At 41.6% G+C, this 23,561-nt stretch overlaps 1 protein-coding gene across 6 annotated transcripts in view; it reads right to left on the bottom strand.

Annotated features, from left to right (window-relative positions):
* The window catches only part of PLPP4 (phospholipid phosphatase 4), a 135,702-nt gene that overhangs the window by 54,289 nt on the left and 57,852 nt on the right, over window positions 1–23,561 (bottom strand). For 2 of the 6 annotated variants that reach the window (XM_025397095.1, XM_025397096.1), the window contains exons 3-5: window positions 21,356–21,446; window positions 16,431–16,494; window positions 14,217–14,341 (exon numbers count right to left, since the gene is read on the bottom strand). The exons of 2 other annotated variants lie outside the window; for them this stretch is intronic. In XM_025397095.1, the coding sequence (XP_025252880.1) occupies window positions 14,217–14,341; window positions 16,431–16,494; window positions 21,356–21,446 (280 nt within the window). The remainder of the gene's footprint in view (window positions 1–14,216; window positions 14,342–16,430; window positions 16,495–21,355; window positions 21,447–23,561) is intronic. 2 more of the 6 variants (XM_025397098.1, XM_025397097.1) reach the window with 2 other exon arrangements.

Below are 23,561 nucleotides of genomic sequence, written 5' to 3'. Positions count from 1 at the left end.
ATTGTGGGGAAAATAGACTTCACTAAAATAATCCAGCCATTCACTAAGCAAATGACAATAATAAGCTTTAGAATGCAAGGTGAATAGTACTGAGAATTGCTCTCTTACCTAAATTCACTGGTCTGCAATAACAACAAAAAAAATGAGACATGCAAAGAAACAGGAAAGTCTGATCATACACTGGGAGAAAAAGGAGGCAAAAGAAATTGCCTGTGAGGGCCACCAGATGTCAGATTTAACAAAGACTTCAAAGTAGTCCTTATAATTCTATTTAGAGAACTAAAGGAAAGCATGCCTAAGGAAGGGATGGAAGGGATGATGACAATGTCTCATCAAATTAAGAATATCAGTAAAGAATGTTCTCACTCATAGGTGGGAACTGAACAATGAGATCACTTGGACTCGGGAAGGGGAACATCACACACTGGGGCCTATCATGGGGAGGGGCGGGGGGGAAGGGATTGCATTAGGAGTTATACCTGATGTAAATGATGAGTTGATGGGTGCCGACGAGTTGATGGGTGCAGCACACCAACATGGCACAAGTATACATATGTAACAAACCTGCACGTTATGCACATGTACCCTAGAACTTAAAGTATAATAATAATTTTTTTAAAAAATTAGGAAAAAAAAAGAAAATGTGTAAGGCACTGCGTTATACATTGTTTATAAACAAGAAATAAATAAAATGTTCTCCTTGCTCTCAAGAAGTTCAAAAAAGAAAAAAAAAAAAAAGGATATCAATAGAGGTGGCGGGCGCCTGTAGTCCCAGTTACTTGGGAGGCTGAGGTAGGAGAATGGCGTGAACCCGGGAGGCAGAGCTTGCTGTGAGCTGAGATCCGGCCACCGCACTCCAGCCTGGGCGACAGAGCGAGACTCTGTCTCAAAAAAAAAAAAAAAAAAAAAAAGAAACAAATTATAAAAGAGAACCAAATAAAAATTCTGGAATTGAGAAGTACAATAACCAAAGGGAAAAATTTACTAGAGGGCCTCAGCAGTAGATTGGAAACAAAGAAGAAAGGATCAGCAAATTTAAGATAGTTTGATAGCGATTTTGGAATCCAATAAATAGAAGGAAAAAAAGAATGAAGAGAAATAAACAGTCTCACAGAAATATGGGACACATTTAAGCATACTAGTGTAGATGTAATGGAAGTACCTGAAGAAGTGATAAGAGATGAAGAGGAGCAGAAAAAAATATGCAAAGGAATAATGGCTGAAAACATCCTAAATTTGATGATAAACATTAATGTACACATCCAAGGAGCTCAATGAACTCCAAGTCGATAAATACAAAAAGATCCACATACAGATAAGTCATAATAAGAATAAGGAATGACAAAGAAGGAAAAAATATTTAAAGCAACAAGAGGAAAAATGATCTGTCACTTACAAGGGACCCTAATAGGATAAACAGCTCACTTCCCAACAGAAACAACTCCAGAAGAAAACAGAACAATATACTCAAAGAAAAAAAAAGTCAATCAAGACAAAATCATTGTTCAAATCTGTAGGCAAAATAAAGATGTTCCCAGAGAAAAAAAAACTAAAGTTGAGAGAATTCATTGCTAGCAGACCCACCTTACAAAGAACGCTAAAGTCTTTAGACCAAAAACAAGTGATCCCAGATAGCAATTTGAAATCCTACACAAAAAAACAAAGAACACCAATAAAGTTGATTATGTAATTATAAAAGACAGTATAAATGCATCTTTCTTCTTCTCCTTTCTTAACTGATTTAAAAAGTAGTAATAAAGAACGATACCTATGTAATTGCATTGTTGTTCCTACAACATATGGAAAGATAATATATTTGCTAATAGCAGCACAAAAGAAGTGGGTGGGAGCAAAGCCGGATCGGACTAAGGAAATGAAACCAGATGGTAACTCAAATCCACAGGAACAAATGAAAAGAATCAAATATGTTAAGAAAGTAAATATAACAAATTCTAGGAATATATATGTTTGCTCTCCTTTTTTCTCTCAGCTTCTTTAAAAGGCATACAATTATATAAATAATAATTGTAACAATATATTATTGGGTTTGTAATATATAAAGATACAATATGTACGGTAAAAGCAGCATCAAGATAGGGAGGAGGTAAGAGATCTATATAGGAAAAATACGACCTTGGGTTAGGAAATTGTTTCTTAGATATTATGATGAAAGCACAGATAACAAAGGGGAAAATAGATAAATTTGACCCCATCAAAATTTAAAGCCTTTTGCTGTAAACAATACTACCATGAGAGTAAAAATACAACCCACAGAATGGGAGAAGATATTTGCAAATCATATGTTTGAGAATGGTCTTGTATCTACAATATGTAAAACTACACTTAAACTTCAATAATAAAAAGACACATAACCGGATTTAAAAATGGGCAAAGGATTTGCACAGAAAATTCTACAGATAAGATAAACAAATGGCCAATAAGCACATGAAAACATCTTCAACCTCATTAGTCATTAGGGAAACATAAATCAAAATCATAATTAGATACTATTTCATACCCATTAGCATGGCTATAATAAAAAAGATGGAATATAACAAATGATGGCAAGGATGTGGAAATATTAGATGTCGGTCTGTTGGTCAGAATATAAAATGGGCAGTTGTAATGGAGCAGGTTGGCAGTTCCTCAAATTTATACCCAGAGTTACTATATGTCCATCAATTCCATTCTTTGTTATTATTACCTTCAATAGCAAAAACCACAATTACTTTTGCACCCACCTAATATGTACCCAAGAGAAAACATATATCCACACAAAAACTTGTATACTATTTTTATAGCAGCATCATTCATAATAGCCAAAAGCTGGAAACAACCCAAATGTTCATCAAATGACTTAGATACATGGATAAATAAAATGTGATCTGTATCCACATAATAAAAGATTATTGAGCAATAAAAAATAAAGTACTAATACATGCTACATCAATGAATCTTGAAAACATTATGCCAAATGAAACAAATCAGTCACAAAGGACTATATATTGTATTATTTCATTTATATGAAATGTCCAGAGTAGGCAAATTATAGAGATAGAAAGTAAATTAATGTTTGCTTAGGTCTGGGGATAGAGAAGGTGGGAACAGGTGGAGGGAGAGAGCTAATAGATTCAGGTTTTATTTTATGAGAGACAAAAATGTTGTAAAATTAGATTGTTGTGATTGTGCAAATGCTGTGACTATACAATAAACAATATACTAAAAACATATACCATAAACCATTTTAAATGGGTGAATTGAATCATATGTAAAATTTATTTCAAATGAATGTAATTAAATAAAGATCTTGCCTGATGTCAAGATCTAATATAATGCTATACTAATCAATATAGTGTGGTTCCACATGTTCATTGCAGCACTATTCACAATAGCAAAGACTTGGAACCAACCAAAATGCCCATCAATGATAGACTGGATAAACAAAATGTGGTACATATACACTATGGAATACTATGCAGCCATAAAAAAGGATGAGTTCATGTCCTTTGCAGGGACATGGATGAAGCTGGAAACCATCATTCTTAGGTAAACTAACACAGGAACAGAAAACCAAACACCGCATGTTCTCGTTCATAAGTGGGAGTTGAACAATGAGAACACATGGACACAGGGAGGGGAACATCACACACTGGGGCCTGTTGGGGGCGTAGGGGTTAGGGGAAGGATGGCATTAGGAGAAATACCTAATGTAGATGATGGGTTGATGGGTGCAGCAAACCACCATGGCACGTGTATATCTATGTAACAAGCCTGCACGTTCTGCACATGTATCCCAGAACTTAAAAGTATAATAAAATATATATATATATATATATATACACACACACACACATATATATATATGTAGTGTGGTTCTTACATAAGGATAGGAACACAGATTAATGAATAGTATGCAGAGTGCAGAAGTAGACCCAAACTTATAGACTATTAATTTTTGCAAAGGCGCCAAAGTAATTTGATAGTGAAAGTAATCTCAACAAATGGTGCTGAATACATGAATACTGATATGAAAAAATATGAACTTCAAACTCTACCCCATACTATAAACAAAAATTAGAGAAAAGCCTAAATATAAAAGCCAAAGCCATAAAGTTTTAAAGAAAACATATGAAGACAGATTTATAACTTGAGGGCAGGAAAAGGTTTCTTAGGACAGAGAGCACAATAGCCATAAAAGAAGAAAGTAGTAAATTAGATTTAATCAAAATTAAAAGCTGCTGCTCATCAAAAGACATCATTAAGAAAATGACAGGCTGCCAGGTGTGGTGGCTCACGCCTGTAATCCCAGCATTTTGGGAGGTCGAGGCGGGCAGATCACGAGGTCGAGATCCAGACTATCCTGGCCAACATGGTGAAACCCCATATCTACTAAAAATACAAAAATTAGCTGGGCGTGGTGGCACGTGCCTGTAGTCTCAGCTACTTGGGAGGCTGAGGCAGGAGAATCGCTTGAATCTGGAAGGTGGAGGCTGCAGTGAGCCGGAGGTTGCAGTGAGCTGAGATCGCGCCACTGCACTCCAGTCTGGCAACAGAGCGAGACTCCATCTCAAAAAAAAGAAAAAAAAGAAAAAAGAAAGAAAAGAAAATAACAGGCATGCTATCGATAGAAGAAAATAGGCATGAACAATTATCTGACAGAAGGCTTGCAAACGGAATATGGAGAAACTCCACCAATTAATATAGTAAGATAAGTGAACAGCCTGTATACAAATGACAAGGTGCACAGCATCATTAGTCATCAGGGAAATGCAAATTACAACTACAGAGATATCACTATACACCCACCAAAATGACTAAAATTGAAAAGAGTGATGACACCAAACATCGGTGAAGATATGGAGAACTAGCATTTTCACAGATGGCCCACGGGAATGCCAACTGACACAAGCATTTAGTAAAAAGGCTGGATGGTTTCTTCCAATGTTAAACACAGACCTCACTTTTAACCAAGCAACACCATTCATACTTAGCCAAGATAAGTGACAACATACGGCCACTAAAATAATTGTACATAAACGTTCAGAGCAGCTTTATTCACAACTGAACAAACTAGAACAACCCAAATGTTTAGCAAAGATGGATAAAGAACGTGTGTGATACTCATTATAGTGAAATACATTTCAACAATAAAAAAGAATACATTATTGATACTTAACATGGATGGATTTCAAGATATACTGAGCCAAAGCTGTCAGATACAAAAGAGCACATACTATATGATTCCATTTCTATGAAGTTCTACAACAGGCAAAACTAATCTAAAGTTTAAAAAAGGCAAAAAACAAAACAAAACAAAACAACAACAACAACAACAAAACCCTGAACAGTGGCTGCCTCACGGGGATGAAGATTGACTGGAAATGGACAAAAAAGAGATTTCAGTGTTATGGAAATATTCTGCATTGTGACAGGAATATAGGTTACACAGTGTGTCCATCTGTAAAAACTGAATGGTTACGATTTATGCATTTTGATGTTAATTTTACCTTAAAATGCTAAAGTAACTTTAAGAATCATCATCATTGAATGGTGGTAAGAAACGGGACAGGATACAAGAAGGGCAGAATGCTGTACCTGGGGGAGATGAGGATTCACTAGACATTGCTATCTTTTATAGTCTGAAATGCTGTACAATAAAAAGCTGAAAGAAAGAGGCATTGGGTTTTTGTTTGTTTGAGACAGGCTGGAATGCAGAGGTGCAATCATAGCTCACTTCAGCCTCAAACTTACAGGTTCATGCGATCGTCCCACCTCCGAATAGGTAGGATTACAGGTGTGCACCACAATCCTGGCTTCTTTTTTAAAACATTTTTTTGTTTCTTCTATTACTTTTTGTTTTATCTTTTTTTACAAACCCTTGTGTTAAGGGCTGACTTTCAATAGATCTCAGCAAAGGAGCTACTCTGCTGCACACGAGAAAATATTTTCTAGAGACCTGGTCTCACTATGTTGCCAAGGCTGGTCTTGAACTCCTGGTCTAAAGTGGTCTTCCTACCTCAGCCTCCCAAAGCACTGAGATTACAGACATGAGCCATGATTTCTGGCTTTGCATTGGGTTTTAATTATAACCTTTAATCTGACTCTGATCTTTTTTTCATAGAAATCAAATAGTGAGCTATTTCTTTGAGAAAGAGTATTTTGAATTAATTACATAGTATCCATTGCTAAAAATATTCTACTTATTCAGACCAGGAATTTGGAGAGTGGATGAATTTAACACAGTGATCAATTTCTTCCATATATTTGCCTAATTACCCTAGAACAGGCTTCCTCAGCCTGGCCACTATTCACATTTGAGGCCAGATAATTCTTTGCCACAGTGGCTGTCCTGTGCCCCGCAGGATATTCAGCAGCATTGACCTCTGTACTCAAGATGCCAATAGCACCCCCCATTACACATGCATGCACACACACACACACACACGCACACTTGTGGCAATCAAAAATGTCTCCAGACGTTGCTAAATGTCCCCTGGGGATGCAAAACTGCCCGGTGGAGAACCACTGCCCTAGATCATGCGTTCTCGTATGTCCCCTGAGGAGATGAAAATTGGTTCCTGGGGAGATCTTAAAATCTTAGATATTACAATTATTTGGGGAAAAAAATCATTAGGAAATTTTAAAAAATGAGGGGCTCTTGCCTAGTACGCTGATGTCCCTTAACATGACTGTGAACCTAAAAGCTTGTATTTTTAAGACATAAAACAGATATATATCTGTGGCATTAACATTTTATGGTGGGAATTCTTAAAAAAAAAAATCTAAAAAGGCTCCATGGGGAGGAGGGAGTGATAAACAAAACAAAACAAAACAAAAAAACCAAGTTGAGAAGCACTGCCCTCCAAAGAGGTCTGTCTGACTCGGTTTTAAACCACCATTCCCTCCAGGGGTTTGACATGCCCAAAGCAAGCCTCCCAGGATCTAGGAGGGGTCTTCCTTTATTTGGCAAAAACAACTGTGGTTGCTTCCCAGAACCTCTGCAATTGTCTTGAAAGCTTGAGATGTAGGGTTATAAAAATTCAGGGAGAAAACCCTGAGGGGATCTTGCCAAGTTCGCTGATATCCCTTGACATATTAGTGAACCCAGAACTTTCATTTTTAAGTTATAAGAGAAACCACACAAGTTGAGGTGACCTCAGACACATGGCCACCAATGTGTCCTGTTGGAACAAATGACCTAAGCAGTCCATGCCATTTTATACAATTCTTAAAAGAAAAGAGAGTGGCATTTTTCAAATTTCCCATCTACCAGCAAAACCCCTTGACAGCAATTTCATTCCATCAAATGATGCAAAACAAACAAATCTTGCAATTTCCCCTACTCTCTTGTTTCCTCTTTCTTCACACAAAGGCCTGCCTAACCACTCTAAGAACAGCTGGTTTATAATATTGAATATTCATGCTCGATGGCATTAAACATGGCATAGATGCTATCATGTGATAATTTCTCAATTCATAGTTAAAACCTACTTAGACTCTCAGCAAAAGCAAACTCCCAGACACGCAGCTGGTAAAAGACCATATAGTCTGTATGCTCCACCCTTAAGGACTCTGCTATCAATAGTAATAACACTGAGGCAAAGCAAGAACTCTCTTAAAAATGATTCCTCTACAATGAATACATTAGAGCATCATGATGGTATTTGTGACTTTAAAATGATGGGGGAAGAAAGGAAGAACAGTGTGATCGGTAACCTCATGTGTCAACTTGGCTAGACTATGGTGGCCAGTGTTTAGTCAAACACACACCAGCCTAGATGTTGCTGTGAAGGTATTTTTAGCAGTGAGGAATGTTTGCAGCCAATTGACTTTAAGTAAGCAATTATGGAGGGTATGATTTATTACCCTTTATAATGTGAGGGGCCTCATCCAATCAGTTGAAGGCCTTAAGAGTAAAGATTGAGGTTTCCCAGATAAGAAGGAATTCTACCTCAAGACTGCAGTGTAGAAATCCTACCTGAGTTCCAGCCTGCTGGTCTGCATATCTGGGGGGTCAACAATGTAACATCAATTCTTACCTGAATTTCCAGCCTGCCACCCTGCCTTACAGATTTCAGACTTGCCAGCCACCACAATTTCATGAACCGATTCCCTAAAATAAATCAATCAATTGACAGATTGCTAAGATAGATAGATGACTGATGATTGATTGGTAGGTATTACAGATAGGTAGACAGATAGACAGATATCCTACCAGTTCTGTTTCTCCAGAGAGCCCTCACTAATGCAAACAGGAACACACATTCCATCTAGGAGCACCTGAACACTACACCACTCTATGAAGATGGGAAGCAGGTGGCAAAGTAGATACTGACTTGCTGAACTGAAGGCAGATCAATCTACACACCTGCAGGGGGTGGTGCTGATGAGAGGCAGCCCATTCACCAGGCAGGGCCCTGCAAAGGCCCTGGTGCCTTTGAAACTAGAGGCACCAGGTACTGCAGAAGGCAGGGGGGTGAACTATGGGGCTAGAAACAGGCAAATAGGTGGAAAGTGCCGATAAAGAGAAGCTAAACGCTCCAGGTTTCCACACCTCCTTCAAAGCCAGGAAACCATCCCCTTTCCAACTCTTGAGGAAGACAGAAGTTTTAACTATCTGAGGCTCTGGTTTTGGAAACACAGATGAGTAGAGGGCATGGTTGAACAAACAGATGGAAAATAGGGAGATGATGTGAAAGACTAAGAACTGACCTGTGAGTGCCTACACCCTTCTGCACAGCTTCCAGAATGCCAGGTTCACATACAACAGGCAGGAGAATGAAGAGGCTCTTCTAGGGAATCAAACAGCCTCAAAGTAAAGGCCAGATGCTAACACTGGAGGTCAACCAATGAAAACCCAGCTCACTCCACTCACCCTCAGTGAAGCCCAGTTAACAAGCCCTGCCCAATTAGCTTTATGATTCAACCTTAAATAACAGCATACAGCAAAGGTACCAGATATTTAAGGAAAGCTAGATACAAAAACACACAAATAAAGGGAAGGCAGGGCACAGGTGAAACCTGCAAACAAAGCAAGGTAAGAGATGACGTATCCATGAAAAGACAAAAACAGGATGTTAATGATTTTTCTAATCAGAGTTCAAGAAAGAGCTCTTGGAAATTAAAAATATAAAAATCATAATAAAAATTCTATAGAAGCTTTAGTAGATGAAAATTTTAAAGTCTCCCTGACGGATGAATAAAAAAGACAAAGAGACAGTAGGAAAGAAGAGATAATAAAAAGATCAGTCCAGGAGACTCAACATCTGCCTAATACAATTCCAGGGAGAAGAAACAGGGAATACAAAGGTGAGGTACATGCAGTTCCAGATTTAAAAGACCTACAGAGTGAGCAGAACGATAAATACAAAAAACAAATCCCGGTAAGGTACATCATTGTGGACTTTAGATGGTGAGACACAGAGAAAGAACCATCAAACTTTCCAGAGAAAGAAAAACAAAGCAAAGGCAAGGAACGCAGTCAGACTTCTCAAGCACAGTGTGAACTGGAATCCTGCATGGAAATGATTTTCCTCCTAGAATTCTACATGCAGCTAAAGAATAGAATTAAGACATTTCATAACTAAATATCTCAAAACATGTAACTTGTATGTACTCATTTATGGGAAACTATAAGATAAAGGGCTTTTCCTCCCTGGAGGCTTTCCGTGTCCCCTGATTGGAATTCTCAGCTCCCCAATCCCAGAGTGTGGTGTTCAACAACTTAATGTTTGACTTCATCCTGGAGGAAAACATGTGCCATGTCTGATCACCCTTGTACTCTCCCCAAGGGCTCAGCCTGGTACATACCTAACGGAAAGAACTCAAGAAGCACCTGTTGAATCTTCATCAGCCAGGAATACCTTTTAGATTTTCTCTGTCATTTAAAAACTGTATTCCACAAGCAACAACTGCCCCTTTTTACACTGTAATAGAGTTTAAAATGTTTAAAATGGAAACATGTGCACAATTTGAGTGCACTGGTCTTGCTTTAGTAAAGCTTTTTAATACTATCTGTTTGGAGCAGGGGCGACTGCAAGGTTAGTAAATTTTCTCTGTAAAGGGCCAGATAATACATATTTTCAGTTTTGTGGACCATGTTTCTCTTCCGCGACTCCTCAGCATGGCCATTGTAAAGTGAGAGAGGCCATAGACAACATGGAAACGAACAGGCATCTCTGTGTTCCTGTAAAACTCTACCTATGAAAGCCAGCAGCCACTGGACCTGGTCCGCATGCTGTCATTCGCTGACACCTGGACGAGAGTAATGCTTTATTTATTCCCACCATCTTCACAGGAAAGAAGTTTCTTAATACCTCGACGCAGCATTAATAATTTGGTTTTTCTATTTTTCTCTCTTAAATCTATCCTCTCTCTGGAAGTTGAATCAATACTCAATCAAAAATCGAGATTATGCTCTGAGAGACAAATTCTCTTTTCAGAATATCCCTGCTTTAAGAACTATGGGAAGGTACACTGCCTTTCTCCACTTTAAAGCCTAAGCTTCTTTTAGGTTGGATGAAAATCACTTGCTCTTTGAAACTGTGGTCTCTGCTTTTCCAATCAAGGGTGGCTTAGGCTGCCTTACAGAGCAAGCCCCATAAGAATGCTGCCATGGGGAACTGCTGTTTGCTGAGAGTTTGACACATAAGCCCTTCAGACAAGCGTTGTTTGGCTGCTTATGGTAGATTAAGAACAAGATCCTTTGTTTCCAAAAGAAATCAATGTTTGTTCTTAAGTTCAAAGAAAACCAACTGTTCTAAGGACGATATGAGGACACGGACTCCATTCCAGCCGCCAATAATCTGCAAACACAGCAGAAGCAAAACCCACGTCTACCTAGCATGGAGAATTAGTCTTAGGAGATCCCTCAGTCCAGAACTCCCCTGCCCAGCCACTCAAGTCCAGCCTACGAAATTGATTTCTTAAGGAAAAAAAAAGTGTTTGTATCAAAATGGGAGTCCACTTAGGTCACCCCCTCTGAGATGCAGTCACATCAACTACAAGGCTTCCTATTAGCTACTAAGAAATCCAGAAAACAGCACTGGTGCTTTTTTTAAGTGGATATGGCACTCCCTCCAAGCCAATCACTAACCTGTCATTTAAAAAAAAATGAGAAAATAAACGAAAATACCACCATCAAAGCCTAGAGGCTGGGTAGAATTCTGTGTCTGCCAAGGAGTAAAACTGTGTAACATTTTAAGTAGCATCATAAGCAAAGGATCTAATTGCCTCTGCCAAAAAGCTGGTCTAGCACCGATCAGACGTCAGCCACGCATTTGACAATGCAGCCGAAAGCCAACCATGTCAGAAAATGCTTCCTGGTGGTTGGAAGGGAGGATGTGCATCTGAAATCAACATTTTTGTGGGGCCCAGCTTCTAATCTCCGAGGTCCAGTAGCCTGACAGCTTGAGAGATTCACATGACAGCTATTTCGTTCCCAAGTTCAAATGCAACAGTAGACAGTAAATTGTGCTACAGTCCCCCACCAACCATTCTAAAAGCCAATATTAAGGTTTTTCTTAGAGTTTCACTTCTTGGGTGCTTTTACTTTCTGAAGCCCCTAAAGATTCAGCACCAAGTCTTTGGGAGGACAGAAAGTGACAGGAGGGAGGAGGGAGGAATGAAAGAAGGAAGAGAAAGAAAGGAGAAGAGAACAAAGGAAGAAAAAAGCTAAGAGAACTTCAATGACTCTACCAGGAGACAGATGGAGAGCAGATGGGAGCTGATCCCAGGTGAATACTATTCCAGGTACCTCTAAACAATGCCAGCATGGGACTACCTGGAAACAAGGAGACAGTAACTCAATACAGCAGGAATTCCTCCAGCTGGTAACTACAAGTCCTCCAAAACAGGTGATCACTTAAAATGGGACTTCATAGAGAAAAAAACATATTTAGGGAGGAAGCAACTCCAAATGGGTGTTCTGCCTTAAGTCATAGGAATGGCTGGAGCCTACAAGAACCCTGAGCCTTTTTTTTTTTTTTTTTTTTACTTTTTGTTTAGACGGGGGCTCAACCTTTTGCCAGTGCACTCCAGCCTGGCACAATCTTGGGTCAACCTCTGACCCCCTGGTTCAAGCTGTTCTCCTGCCTCAGCCTCCTGAGTAGCTGGGATTACAGGCATGCACACCAAGCCCAGCTAATTTGTGTGGGTGTGTTTTTAGTAGAGATGGGTTTCACCATGTTGGCCAGGATGGTCTTGATTTCCTGACCTCGTGATCTGCCCGCCTTGCCTTCCCAAAGTGCTGGGAATACAGGCATGAGCCACTGCACCTGGCTGAGCCTTTCTTTTATAAGGACACCTGCCACTGGGCTTAGGGCTCACCCTAAATCCAGAATGATCTCATCTCGAGATCTGAACTTAATTGCATGTGCCAAGATCCTTTTCCTTTTCCTTTTTCTTTTTTGGCATGTAAATCAATGTTCATTCTTTCAAATAAAAATATACATAGCGAAAGGATTATGACAGTCAAACAAGTTACCATATCCATCTCATCACATGGTTTATTTTTTTGTGATGACAGCACCTGAAATCTACTCTCTTAGCAAATTTCCAGTATACAGGGTCGTATTATTATCAAACAAGACCCTTTTTTCAAATAAGGTCACACTCACATGTTCCAGGGGCTGGGACTTAAACGTATCTTTTTGGAGGCAACTACTCAACTCACCACAGTTTCCAAAAAACTAGAGAAGAAAATTATTTACTTAAATAAACATGGACTGTAAATGCTTTCTTGTATTTGATCATTGAAAGTCCCAAGACAGCAGGAATTCCTCTAGCTGGTACCTACAGATATTCCTGTCAGAGCTGGTGTCCTTAGACAAGTTACCAAGCCTGCTTGATCCTCAGTGCCCTTGTGTGTGAAACAGAGATAATCCCCCACCTGGTAGGTTGTTGTGCAAGTTGACAGTGATTCATTTAGAGTGTCTGCCCCCAGCTAATGTGTGGTTGACAGGCCCTAGTTTTCAACGGCTTTGAGCAACATGTCCAACAGCCACTCTCCAGGAAACAGCGTTCAGTTATTTCTTTATTCAGCCATTAGTAGGATGTGTCTCGGGTATTTAGGGAAAAAAAGAGGCTAAAATAGCAGGCTTGCTAAAGGTAAATAATAATCAGACTTGTGGGAGAATTAAGGACTTGGCATCATGAGAAGAGCCTGTCATATTCAAGATGGTCACTTGTGACCATAGTTCTCCAATTATCCCAGGAATCATCAACTTAAATACACCATCTCTCACTACCTGGGCACTCCCCAGGACACGAGCTGCATCTTATTTATCCTTGCATCCCCCATGCCTGGCACAGTGCCTGGCACCTGAGTCATGCAATATGAACTGACAGATGGATGATGACATGAGCCAGAACGCTCAGGAAACTTCAGCTCTGATCATCAATAATCATGTAGATAACTACTGCTTATTGAAAGTCACAATACTAAGTGCTTTACATATACTGCATGGATTAAATAAGATAATTTATGTTACCATTTTGGCAGAGCTGCTGCTCCAGAAATGGGAGGGATCATCATCACTTATTTTAATCCTCATTCCAACCCATAAAGGAGGCATTCTTATTCCCATGTTATAGCACGAACTGAGGCATAGGGAGGTGAAGTCCCCCAGCTAATACCTGGCAGAGCCAGGGTTTGTTAGACTTCAAAGACCTGTGTCCTTTTCAGCTACATTGCACTGCTTCTGATTCACAGTATTAAGTCTTTGTTTTAAGGCGTTCACACATCTATAGTCAGACTATAAACTGGAGGTATGGGGAGATGTATATGTATATGCATGTACATATGTATGTCTATATATGTATACATATGTGCTATATATTTGTGTACACACATGCGCAACACCTCAATTGAAGAAATAAACTAGAGGGAACAATGACCTAAACAATGGAGGGTCCCAGGGAGCATGGAGAATTCCCTTGTCCTGAATCATACTGTGCAGGGATAAAGCATCACATGTTACGCTCTGCCAACCTCATGAAAGCAACACATACAATGTTTTATAAGCTCCAGAGCCTCATTCCAGGCTTATTACTTCCTGTTGAATAATCTTGTTTCTAAGCCAAACGCCGTACAGTGAAGAAAAATGAACTGCGCTTGACATTCACATACAAGTGCTTTGCTCTGCACCTAAATTCCCAAAGACAGTGAGCAGGAAACATGACTGGGGGCACTAAGAGCATCCCAGCCATGAACTTACAGGAGGAATGGATGCTGGGGAAGCTTTTGCGGCCCTCGGACACCAGATCGGGGTCACCTGTGCAGTGCATTTCCGAGTTCATCACTCCATCTGGAAAGCAGCGGTAAAAGAAATCGGGGCGAGGTCTACAAAAGACACCATGGACATTTTCAATATAAAATGTTGCCATCACAAATGACCCCAAGCTGAACCCCCAACTCCCCACTGCCCCTAGCTCCTTCCTCAGCCCCCTTGGCCGTCAACACTGGAGCTCCCCACAGAATCCTCTAGACACAGGCATTTGAGGAAAAGCTCAGGCTTTGGTGTCAGAAAAATCTGAGTTGGCGCACCCACGTACCACTTACTCGCTTTATGACCTTGGGAAGGTCACTTGGTCTCCCCCAGCTTCAGTTTCCACATCTGTAGAAGGGGGAAATCAATACTGACCCAAAGCTGAGGTCCTGAGGATAAAGTGACATGACTTACAGGAGGCACCTAAGCAGTGTCCTCTGGCTTAAGCTCCTTGTTTGACAGGTGTGAAAAGGAAGGCTTCATGCCACCCGTAGACTAAAAGTTACTTCCTGTCTTGATCTACCGCTCTATTGTTGGATATTGGCATGGATTGCTCAAATGCCAATCCATAGGTCTCATCTTGAAGAGAATGATAAATAAGTAATCCTATTTATCTACCGCTCTACTGCTTGATCTATTTCAGAGGCTGCCTCTGGGATCCAAGACTCCAGGCGCCTCGTGTCCATATATCCTGAATTTGAGTGGCCACTTGCCCTTCCTGAAATGGCAGGCTTCACCTGGCCTTACTGAGAGACCTTAAATATTCAGCTCCATGATGCAGAAGACACAGTGCCCCAGGTTGGCCTCTCTGGTCTAGGACATGGGAAAGAGACCTCTATATAGGGGTGGCCCTGGGCCTGAAGTCGAGCCTCCTGCAGCAATCACAGCCGAAGGAAGTCCTGAGTGCTTACTGGGCTTCAGACACAGTGCTAAGGTCCACACACCCATTGTGCCATATAATCCTTAGGAGAACCCTGAGGCAGAGCCTGGGGCTGTCTGTATTTCACACGTGCAAAAATGAAGGCTCTTCATTGCTCAAGGTCACACACATCCAGTAAGTGGCAAAGACGAGCTCTGAACACCAGTGCCTGGATCTTTGTGCCAACATACTTCACCGCATGCTTTACTGCCTCACTCGAATGAGGGTCCTTACACAGGTAGGTGATGGCCTATCACCTCACATTCATACTCAACTAATATTCGCTGAGCACCTACCATGGGTGAAGCTTAGCTAATGTTAGAAACACAGCACCTGCTTTCTGAGCACTCCAAGTCACAGTCCTGATCGCTGGTCCTTCAGTTCTGCAACTCAGGTAGGGCCTAAGCAGTCTACCAGAACAGCTGGGGTTCTGTCTCTCCAGTACTCAGCCAGCGTTTCTCCAAGTATGGATGTCCACCTAATGCACCAGAACCTCAGAGGGCCGAGGCCTGACAGTGAGCACTGGTCAGGGCACTGTGGTAGCTCTAAGCACACAAAGTTAAGGGAATACAGCAGCAACAGGCCACATACTGCCTGATTTTTATCTATTTCCTGCCCCCTCAGTCCCTGGCCTGCATCCAGTAGATAAAATAAATACTAATGTTCTGAGAGGGGATCTAGTGTGTCCCAGGCCAACAGCCAGCTAGAGTTAGTTAGGTCTTGTATTCAGATGTTTTGACGGCTCATGTCTGCAGAGACCAGCTCTTCACCAGAGTAGTCAGAAGAGAAGGAAAGATAAATGGAAAACAGAAATCATTTCTCAGGGGCAGTAAGAGAAATGTGCCGTAAGCCCAGGCTCAGATGCCAATCCATATGTCTCATCCTGAAGAGAATGATAGGTAAGAAATCCTACTTATTTATTAGAGACCAAAACTGACAAGTGAGAGGGTGTCAGGGGAGGCCTTGGGCTGGCAGTGGAAGGAACTGGAAACGCCAGCAGTGAGCTTTGTCCCACAAGAAAGTATGGTCAGTGGGCATTTCCTTGCTAGTGATCTCTTGCTTTCTAAAATAGTGAGTTCGTAATTCAAAGGAAAGATCTGTGCTAAGGATGGAAAGCTCAGAAGGACGGTTTAAGGGAGAGCTAGATGAGCTCAAATCTGTCCCATCCAGTGTCTGCTGGCCCAGCTTCCTATACAGATGACCTTCATAGTCTAAGTCACCATTTCATTCTTCTTGGAACTTACCTTCCCACTATTAATTTAATAGTGTTTGTGCAGACTCCATTCAAAGCAAGAGCCAAGGACACCGCTACAAAACAAAACCAACAGACAGAAAAATAGCAAGCTGGCTCTCAAATCAAAATCATCATCATCATTATCATCATCATCACTGTTACATTATAATACTATTTAATGACCATAGAAATAGGCATGAATACTTTGAAAACAGAGATACGTTTGGGTTGCTAGAGCAAAATATAATTACGCCAGGACTTTGGAGAGTGACTCATAAAATTCTAGGCCCCTGTGTCATGAAATTTATCTCTCCGCCTTGACTGAAATTTTCACAATCACAGAGGAGCTCATCCATCATTTTCTGGCCTGATATGAACAGATTTAATACCACAGCATGTAGAATTTCTTTTACTGGTAGCAAGAAACATAACTTTTTTTATTTCCTCCTGGCAACCTTCTCAGACATAATTCTAATCAGAGAAGCTGCTGGAATCCTACTGCAGAAAAGGACGTCCCCACTCGGCAATTATCTCATTATTGACCCATCACCGGCCGACAGCTGTCCATTTATTATCAAACAAATCACTGTTTCTGCAAAGGTGCAGAGTCCAAAAGCCTCACTGGCTTTGGAGAAGGTCTGCCCAGGCGGTGCTTTTTGCCATCTAAAACAGCAAGAACTTCTGGGATACATTATTTGATCATACAGAGCACAGGGACTTTCTCTAAACAGTTTGGGAAGACTTTGCCAGACGCAGCACAGATTGTCCCGAAGGTGGCAGGTAACATGAGTCACAGAGCTTTCACTGCAAAGATCTTGCACCTCTCTCCTGTGGTTTATTGAGAGTGCATAAAAGGCAGAGTCATCACCATCAATGTGATAGAAGGTCAAATGCCTCACAGAAGCAATAAAAACCTATTGATGCCCCATTCCACTGCTTTGTTGAATAATAAAGCATGTGAGCTACCATTTCCCTTCGGCAAATATTAACTGTTCAATACTAGCTGAGATTTATATAAGAATTTAGCAGTGAATGGGGGCATTTTCGGGAAGGAGCTGCCTAGGGCAATTCACGGCCCATCGAGAGAGACAAATATGTTGTTCTATGAGCAGAAAGTACTGTGGAATGGCCAGTACCACTAAGAGCATGAGCCACAGAGATGGGAACACAACCCACCTGTTTTTAACAAGTCATCTGAAGCAGAGAGAATGGGAGGGACACATTCAAATGAACATCTTTGTCAAAGGGAAACAAATCACCTACGTGTGAGATGGGAGCAACTGGCCATATCCGAGTGTGGCAGAAAGGAGGGACAGGCCACAGACTTGGAGGGCAGAGCGTGAATCAGCAGCACAGCACTGCCATTAAAACACGGAGCATGAAATGGGGGTGCAGAAATTGGAACTGAATATGAGGGAACTTGGAAAGATCCACTGAGTGCATTCTGAACACATAGACCCTTCCTTCCTCAAATGCCAGCTCTCCTTCTCTCTGGCAAGCTCAGAGCACTGTGGAGAGGCCTCTCTCCAAGAGGGGAGAAAAAATTCCCTAGAATATCTTTGCCATGTTCTCTCCACAAACCCTGATAATTAACAGGTTGTGAGATTGCCGGGAAATTACTGTGGTCTTTTCTCTGTTAGGGCTGGCCTGCTAGGCTCACTGCTGTGTTTTCCCAGTGGGGCTGGACTCATTCTCATCCTGGTCCTAGCATGGCCTCTCTGGGAACAAGCATCCCTGGCCAATTCCCTATCGCCCCACGTAGATCTTGGTGAACTTCATACACAGCCACATGGATCACTTCCCCAGCCTCTGAGCCTGGTGGGCTTATCACAGCACAGAGCCGTTCTTTAAAAAGTCTGAAGTAGCTAAGCTGGAAAATGTATGGATGTGTTATAACCACCAACAATTGGCAATTTTCCTGTCTGATCCAAACACCTGAAGGAAGCAGAAAGGTAGGAAACTGGTGATGATATTTAACACAGTCATTTCAGCATTATAGCAGGAACCTAAACTGTTTAATATTTTTATCGGAATAGCACAACCCTCTGGGAATCAATGCAGGAGCCCCTCACTGATACTAGAGAGAAAGCTGTGCTGGGATCAGACCCATAAAAGGCTGGACAAACAGGAAAATAAATGGCCCCCATCAGGAATGCTTGTTCATTAACAATAACCCAGTGGGTCTGGTCATAAAGGCTGTTCTGTTTTTACAGCATCCCACAGCACTGTGGGTTTGAGAGAAGAGTCAAAAAGACAAACCATACTGCGTCTGATAAAAAATTTCAAAGCAACGTGTCCCGTGAGTTGGCTTGTAAGCAGCCTGTACTCAGGACACTACTGGTTATAAGCATTCCAGGGGATTAGAGGGCTTTTGTTGTTCCTTTCATTGCTGTAGGAAATCAGTACTATTGTGCTTTTATAACAGGGTTCCTAGAGTATACAGACCTGACTGTTTTGCAGCCTGAATTCCTAAAAGCCCAATGCTGCATGGGGCAAACCTCACTCCTCTCAACCAATGCCAGATGCACAAACATGGCCACTGTTTACCTGGAGACGAGGGCAGCACTTGGGATCCAGGTTTGGAAGCCTGGGTTAAAGTCTGCTGAAGACATCTGAGTAAAGAAGAGCACTGAGAACTAAACCTCCTGGTTGATAGAGTCCTGAATTCCAGACAACACTGGAAAATCTACACCCACTTTTCTATCCTTGGCTTTTAAAGATCACCCACCTCCACCCCCTACTTCCAAGGCTTCCTAAAAGTAGCAATTAAAAAAAAAAAAAAAAAAAAAAAAAAAAAAAAACCTCTACACACAATGGAAGGCTGTTCATCATTTTTATAGGGCAGGCTGTCATTTATTTAGGCAAACAGAACATCCAATAATTCTACCTTCTCTGTTAACATATAGCAGACAGAGTATGATGTTCAGTTTTGAAATGTCAACCCAAGGGAGATTTCGCTCAGAATGAAAAGTCTGGAGAAGGCAACTGTGAGCTACTCACTGCTGTGACAGCAGCCCCACTCCAAAAGCCAGCCGTCAGTGAGAACCACAACCATGAAAGACAGTTCTTACCCACAGTCACTTATCTTGAGACTCCATGCCAGGGGAGCCACTAGAATAAAGCATGAACTAAAGGGATTTCCAAGTGAACTGAGAGGGCTCCCAACAGCACTTTTTGGAGACTATGGTGATATCCATCCAAACACTGCCTGGCCACTCAAGACATGTGTGAAGGGACACCTACCTGCGTCCTTGGAGAATGTGACCTTTTCCCACCTCAGTTGAGGAGACTGAAACCTGTGACCAAAAGGCCAAGCCATACAAGGGCAGCCTGCGGTACACACCTGACCTGAGGGAGGGCATCGACAGGCTGGTCAGGGACTCACGGTTTTTGTGGCCAGGCTGGAGAAATGAAGTGACTCTGTCTAGGAAGTACAGAGACTCTGTCCAGGAAGTCTGGACCAAGAAACACAGTGAAGCTTGGTGGGTGGGCATCAAAGTTGAACAAGCAGACAGATTGGGGGCAGAAGCCACCACTACTGCAAGCCCAAGTCTCACATACACCAGAGACATGGGGCAGCAGAAACAAAGTCGAGGCAGAGGAGTCAGGCTGGGAGTGTCAGGAGAAGAGGGAAGGCATACTGCAGTGGTCATGAGCCAAGAGGGAGGTCTCCCCTCCTGATGGCCCAGTTCCCCATTCCAGTCCCTGTGAGGTGCCTCTGAACTTTTCCCCCTTTTTCTTGGATGTCTGTGAGATTGCTTATCAGAGCCCTGTAATTAAACCCCTAATTTATTTGAGCTAATTTGAGAGGGATTCTGTTCCTTTCACCTAGATAAGGCCTAACAGAAGCCTGGTTATATAGGAAGCATTCTGTGTGCTGCTTTAGGGCAGGAGCTGCTTGTTGTCCCACACGCCCTAGATGCAGCTCTCACATTCACTCCCTTACCATGAAAAAGGGAGGACCATATTTTGCTACATTTTCATTTCCTCAAAGCCCAATAATTAACAAACACACCCTTAAGTGAAGGCTCTCATTTTCCAGACTTACTGTGCCATTGAATGGTGAGTCCATATAACACACCAAAAACAAAATTTAGGCTGAGGATTTGGGTAACTTTTAGGTGACTGTCAAAAAAAGAAAAAATCAACCTGATTTGGTTTTTCTCATGGTCAAAAAGCTGAAAACTTGGCTACAGGTTAGTTTATTTTGTTTGCTAAACAAGCCAGGTAGTTTTGGCTATCTCTTGGTGCTGTCATTTACTCAGGATTTGATTAACATGAAGACCAGAAAAACACGTTTAATCCTGAAATGTCAAACTCTTGTCCCCTGCAGACATGGCTTAGTTTGGGAAGAATTTATAACAATGATGTTATAATCAATGACAAATATCATAACACTTTTCACATAATAGTGAACACTTAACTACCAAAATGTCTTCAAATTTAAGATGAGTTATAGAGCTTGTTTGTAATATCTATTTTATTTTACACCCGCACTTGCCCATTATTGCCTCTATGCAACAGTGTTTGGTCGAGGAGTCTGTTGTTGATTTCTGAATTGCCCAAAATGTGGGTCTATTAGCCAAAAATGTGAGACTGGACAGTCAGAGGTAACAAAGTTTTAGATTTACTTTGCCTACTGCCAAGAGCTGCCCAGAGTGTGCGCCTGAGCAGCACAGCTCTCTGGTGTGTACGAGGTGCTACGAGCATTCAGCACAATGGACAGCGACAGCGGGCGAACTCTGACCATCCTCCATTTAGGACTGCACACTGGCTCTTATTTGGGCTTAAAGTTTATCTTTATTTTATGTTATTCCTCCCCAGCTTAATTTGACCAAAAGAAAAAATCAGTTGGATGCAACTGAGATTTCTTAAATGCGATCATCTAATTAAGGCCAGCCCCATTCCCTAAAGCAGGAACTGTGAATACTCTACCTAAGAAGGCTTCCTTAATTTCAGTCTTGTCTGTTCGCCGGATAATTTTCACCACACAAATAACAGCCAGGGGTGTGAGGAAAGAAATTGCCTGGAAGAAATAACAAACAATCCCTTATGAGGACATCAGTTTGCTATCAGAAGGGCTGATTGATCATTAGTTCCCGTTAGCTTCATTTAGACTCCCTGGTTGAATAATCTTACTGAACTCCTGACCTCAAACAAAAAAAAAAGGATGATGTATGTCTGTGCTTAGAGACTACACAGACTTTAAAAATGGAAGATCTGATTGTAGGTTATAATTGATTTGTAATTGCTGAGAGCCATGTTTAAAGCAGTGACTTTTTAAATGGAAAAAAAAATAGTCTATAATTACAATGAATCATGTTTGCCAGTAATTCCCCTCATGCTCTCCTCTGTGGAAGGGTGAAGAACCCTTGGCTTCCCACTCCCATCTCTCTGGAAACACGAGTGCATTTGGGACTCACTTAGAGTCAATCAATTCGTTCCTTTTTTGTTGAATATCTATCTCTTCTGCAAAGCAGAGTTTAGTCTGTTTGCATAAAGACTCTCCTCTTCCCTTCCTCTATCCCCTTTCCTCCACATAGATGCTCAACTCAGACTTAATGAGTTAAACTGGTGGGATTCAGATGCAACCAACACTCATTACAAAACCTACTGTGAAGTGGAAACCATGGTAGTTACCATCAAGTCCAGGAGACTCTTACATCCTCATGATAGCTCTGTGACTGCCTCCTCCAGGCTTGAGGACTAGGTGATGCGCCTGGGAACACAGAACTGGAGAGGGGCGAGGCCAGGATTTGGGGACAATGTTTCCCTTCCCATATTGAGTCTTTATTCCAGCTTTCCATAATTAGTAAATTGTTTTTCAACATTCCACCAACCATATAAAAGGTATTTATGTTACTTCCTTATGACTATAACATCTCAGGATAACAACATCAGAAGAGACTGAACATCTTACAAATCCAGAATTGGCCTACCAGTCAGTCGTGGGAGGGCTGGGATGTAACTGTTGACCAATAGTGTTCATAATTCTGGAAATCTCCCTCTCCACTCTAGCAAGCCATCACTTTTTGGAGAGGGGCTTCCTGATGGGACTAAGGCATGGCTGGAAGATGCTCTTCTTTTTTAAATTTATTTTTTATTTTTTGAGATGGAGTCTCACTCTGTCACCAGGCTGGAGTGCAGTGGTGTGATCTCCGCTCACTGCAACCCCCACCTCCTGGGTTCAAGCAATTCTCCTGCCTCAGCCTCCTGAGTAGCTGGGACTACAGGTGTGCACCACCATGCCCAGCTCATTTTTGTATTTTTAGCAGAGACGGGATTTCACCATGTTGGCCGGGAGCTCTTCTTTTATAAAAACAGAATTCACCCAAATGAATGCAGGCTTTTAAAATTATTTGAGATGCTCCACACCCTTACTACAATCAAACAGCTAGATCTCAAATCATCTTGGGGACTCCCCTTTGGGAACTGTCTTCAGATGCCACTTGTATGAGACATGAAAAAAGCCCTCTCCTTACCTGTCACCATTTATTTCTGACCAGAAGTGGTAGTAACCAGTTTGACGATTCAGCTGTGGCCCTGAATGATTTAGACTGTTTAAAAGTCAAATAAGCAAGTCTTGCCACCATGGAGGGTATTCAGGTGCTAAAAGGCAGATGCATGAGAGGAGATTCAGAACCGCTACAGAGAAAGCAGAGGATTCCCTTGGGGGCTATTCAGAAGGGCAACACTCAGGAGTTAAGAGGTCCAGTAAGTCTGTGAAAGTTGCCATAAGTTATTGGGCAGCTCTCACACCTAAATAACTACATGGCTTGTTAAAGTACTGATTTCCTCAAACATGCTTATACAGCAGGTCTGGAAATGTATATTTTTAATAGTATCTCAAATGGTACTGATGCTGATGATTGAGAATTATGCCTTAGACTTTTGACTCACGCATTTAGTGCTTAAAGAACAAGACTGAGGCCGGGTGCGGTGGCTCAAGCCTGTAATCCCAGCACTTTGGGAGGCCGAGACGGGCGGATCACGAGGTCAGGAGATCGAGACCATCCTGGCTAACACAGTGAAACCCCATCTCTACTAAAAATACAAAAACTTAGCCGGGCGAGGTGGCGGGCGCCTGTAGTCTCAGCTACTCAGGAGGCTGAGGCAGGAGAATGGCGTAAACCCAGGAGGC

Source organism: Theropithecus gelada, chromosome 9, assembly GCF_003255815.1.
Source record: "Theropithecus gelada isolate Dixy chromosome 9, Tgel_1.0, whole genome shotgun sequence".
NCBI classification, from domain to species: domain Eukaryota; kingdom Metazoa; phylum Chordata; class Mammalia; order Primates; family Cercopithecidae; genus Theropithecus; species Theropithecus gelada.
This window is presented reverse-complemented; position numbering and strand designations above follow the sequence as displayed.